At 49.2% G+C, this 3,748-nt stretch overlaps 2 protein-coding genes across 2 annotated transcripts in view; one reads left to right on the top strand and one right to left on the bottom strand.

The window, feature by feature from the left end:
- Positions 1 to 1,197: 1,197 nt before the first annotated feature.
- LOC126498632 (SPRY domain-containing protein 7-like) lies at positions 1,198 to 1,990 on the bottom strand (the record flags this gene model as incomplete). Its single annotated transcript, XM_050137436.1, has 1 exon — positions 1,198 to 1,990. A coding segment is annotated over one exon (747 nt), but the record flags the coding sequence as incomplete, so codon positions are not given.
- LOC126498802 (interferon-induced transmembrane protein 2-like) overlaps positions 1,868 to 3,748 on the top strand; it is an 8,822-nt gene continuing 6,941 nt past the window's right edge. Inside the window, exon 1 of the mRNA XM_050137709.1 lies at positions 1,868 to 2,268. Coding sequence (XP_049993666.1) covers positions 2,128 to 2,268 — 141 coding nt within the window. The 5' untranslated portion in view covers positions 1,868 to 2,127. The remainder of the gene's footprint in view (positions 2,269 to 3,748) is intronic.

Genomic DNA, 3,748 nt, shown 5'->3' with positions numbered 1-3,748 from the left:
GGATGACTGGTCCAGGGTTCCTAAGGACACAGCAGAAGGAGCAGTAGCCTAGCCCCTGCATTGTGAAGAGGGCCCAGACCCAGGGGCAGGGACCATTCCAGGATCTTGGTTTCTGCTATTTAGGAGACACCTAGCAGCACCTCCATCACACACAGGCACCCGCTTACCTCCCCCTGATCCGATTTCCCCATCTTTCCGTGAAGATGTGCTGAGGCAAGAAGAAAAGACTGCAATTTCAGGAAGGCCTTGGCTAACTTCACATTGCACCTCCTGTGGCTCTGCTGGGTGTGGTCCAGACCCACCCAGCTCACCCCCAAACTCCAGAGTCTTCTAATAAAACGATAAAAGATAAGAAGGAACGGTGGGATCACATAAATACGTTAGTCTCGCACTGCAAGGATGCCCTGTGCCTGGAATAAACTGTCTAGTCTCCCCACGTGGCTCCTCTTCAGCCTGTGAGCAGAGCCTTGGCCTGAGAGGCACCACATTGCCCTTTGGCTTTGGACAAGAAGGATGACAGCGATCTGTAGCTCTCTTCAGCCCTGGTCCAAAACATGTCAGCCAGTAAAAGGGCATGGATTTCTGCAGAGAAGGCTCCTGCAGTGGGAGACAAGCTTTGGGGGCGCTGGGGAAGGCACGGTAGAGGGCTGCAGTGCCCTGGCTAGGAAAATGGCTGCTGCTGGCCTGGGCTGGGGAGACTCCCAGGCCTGCAGAAAGCATCAGTACTTTTATTCTAAGCAGGGAGGTGGAGAGCCCAGTCCTGACTCGGGTTCTAATACAAGAGGTTCGTTTTCCTGACCTTTTCCTTTCTAGAACCCTATCCTAGCGTACCACTCCATCATCTGTTTCCACATCCCACCTCCAGGTAGCTCATTGGTTTACAGAAAACAGGAGCAGAAATTTCTGAGAAAGCAGAACATTTTTTTTTACTGTCAAACAAATACTTTATATAAGAAAAATTCCCTTTAGATATTTATATACATGTTACCATGTAATACTGTTAATCAAACCCATGATTTATTAGTTTAAATAAGATTAAATAAGTGGCCCCAAATGTTGATTTCACAATGCCTAGATACTGCAAATCAAACTTCAGCTTGGTATAATGAAGACTGGATTCCTCAGACAACAGTAAGAAGGAGCGATTTTCAGGATGAGTCCCCTCTCTAGGTCAGGGAGAGCTTTATTAAGTGGCAAGCGCTGTGTGGCTGTGCAGAAGCGCCAGTTTTGGAAACAAACACATTCAGAAGATCTGCTGCTCAAATAATATTTTTTCAAAACCTGGTGGAGGAGTATGATAAAATTCACTGCACTGGCAATCCAGAATTGCACTGTCACCAACATACACAACTGGATGTACTGTCCCTTGTATACCTGATGCTGGACAGTGCATGTTTTTCCCATTCAAATACACATTTAATTCTACATGGTCATATGTGATACTCACTACATCGCCCTCCTGAGGAAGGCTGTTGGCTGGCAGCCTGCTCTTTTCTTCGTTGTTGTGGTACAGGGCTCCATCGTTTCTCATCACCACACTATGCATGTCTCGGCCGAGAGTAATCTGGTTCAAGTTCACTTTCCGAGTTGCAACACCTATACCCCAGATTCCAGTAGACTGGATTTTGAAATCAAAGTAGCTTTTGTTCTGATGTAAAGGTGCACTGGCTAAACAACCTCCGGTGCCACAGATTCTTCTTCCATTTTTCACAATGACAACATCTGTTCCCATGTGCTGCGTGTCCAGCTGTATGGCCGGCATCTCCTTGAGAGGAATGTGGCCGGTCCCGCCATCCCTGCAGCAATGCAGGCGGCACCACGCCCGTGTGGCCACGGCGCAGCTACACAGCCCAGCCGCTCCGCCCGCGCCCGACTGTTTCTGGATCTCAGGAGTTTCACAGCCCCCGCAGCCAAAATTGAGGCAAGGCCCTTGGCCAAGAAGCAAGTACCGCCAGGCAGGGAGGGGCGGGGCGGGCCCCGAGAAAGTAGAACTTTAAAGAGGCTATTGAGCCCACCCGCAGCCTCCGGACCTCGCTCCCCAAATGGTTATATATAACCACCCAGAACTCCACTATCTACAGGAACTTCTAACTTCCTTCAAACAAGAGTGTCCTTTAAACACAAGACATGTACTCCAGACCCAGGTCCACCGTGGTCAACATCAGCAGCAGCGATGCTCCAAAGGATTGTGTGACCTGGTCCCTATTTAACACTGTGTTTATGAACTGCTGTTGCCTGGGTTTCCTTGCCTATGTCTTCTCTGTGAAGGTGAGTGTTCTCGCTGTGGGAGTAATGGGGCAAAAAGGTGTGTGTGGGACTGAAGCTCTTCCTGCCCAGAAAACACCTGGGATATTGTACAGCCCCGTGTTTGTGCACGCGTGACACTCTGTGTTTGGTGTCCTGTATGTAGCTATGTTTGTGTCTCTAGACTGTGTAGACAGCATATAGTGCAAGTGAANGGGGCTGGAGAGATGGCTAAATCGTGAAGAGCACTGGCTGCTCTCTCAGAGGAGCAGGGTTCAAGTCCCGGGGCCCACATGGCAGCTCACAACTGTCTGTAACTCCAGCTCCAGAGGATCTGATACCTTCACACCAATACACATAAAATAAAGTCAAATAAATTAAAAAAAGAAAGTAATTTATTTTATTGCATTGATGTTTGGCCATGGGTGTCAGGTCCCCTGGAACTGAAGTTACAGACAGTTGTGAGCCACCACATCGATACTGGGATTTGAACTAGGGTCCTCTGGAAGAGCAGTCGGTGCTCTTAACCGCTGAGCCATCTCTCCAGCCTGTGTTATTAGTTTTGACTGTCAATTTGACACAACCTGGAGTCGTCTGGAAAGAAATTCATAGTGAGGAATTTTCTAGATCAGGCTGGCCTGTGGGCCTGCCTAGGAGGGTCTGTCTAGTTTGTTAATTGATGTAGTATGGTCGGGTCCACTGTGGAGAGCACAATTCCCTAAGCAGGGGTGTCTGGAGAGCCTAAGAGACAAGAAAGCTGGCAGAGAGCAAGCAGGTAGGTAAGCCGGCAAAGATGCAGTTCTCTCTCTGCTTCTGAGTGCTGATGCGACGTGAACTAACTGCTTGTGAGTTCCTGCCTTTACATTTCTGAAACGATGCTGGAAACTTGGGAATTGTAAGCAAATAAACTTTTTTTTTTCTCTAAGTTGCTTTCTGTCAGGGTATCTGTCATAGCCCCAGAACTGAAACTAGAACACCAACTCTTCAAAAATCCAGTTCGTGAGCCGGGCTGTGGTGGCACACGCCTTTAATCCCAGCACTGGGGAGGCAGAGGCAGGCTGATCTCTGTGAGTTCGAGGCCAGCCTGGTCTACAAGAGCTAGTTCCAGGACAGGCACCAAAGCTACAAAGAAACCCTGTCTCGAAAAACTAAACCAAAACAAACCCAAACAAACCAAACCAAAATCCAGCGCATGCTCTATGTTTCCTGCAGTGGGTGAGCTGCACCACATTCGAAAAGCTCGTGGTCACAAAGACTACTTGGAGAAGAGCCAGGACAGTAGCTTCAAGAAATCCAGAAGTCCAGGCTGATGGGACAAGGGGTTCCCTGGAGGCCTAGCATGGCACGGATGACTGGTCCAGGGTTCCTAAGGACACAGCAGAAGGAGCAGTAGCCTAGCCCCTGCATTGTGAAGAGGGCCCAGACCCAGGGGCAGGGACCATTCCAGGATCTTGGTTTCTGCTATTTAGGAGACACCTAGCAGCACCTCCATCACACACAGGCA

Source organism: Alexandromys fortis, unplaced genomic scaffold (genome assembly GCF_014885135.2).
Source record: "Alexandromys fortis isolate MF-2015 unplaced genomic scaffold, M_Fortis_MF-2015_v1.1 scaffold_3, whole genome shotgun sequence".
Classification (NCBI taxonomy): Eukaryota; Metazoa; Chordata; class Mammalia; order Rodentia; family Cricetidae; genus Alexandromys; species Alexandromys fortis.
This window is presented reverse-complemented; position numbering and strand designations above follow the sequence as displayed.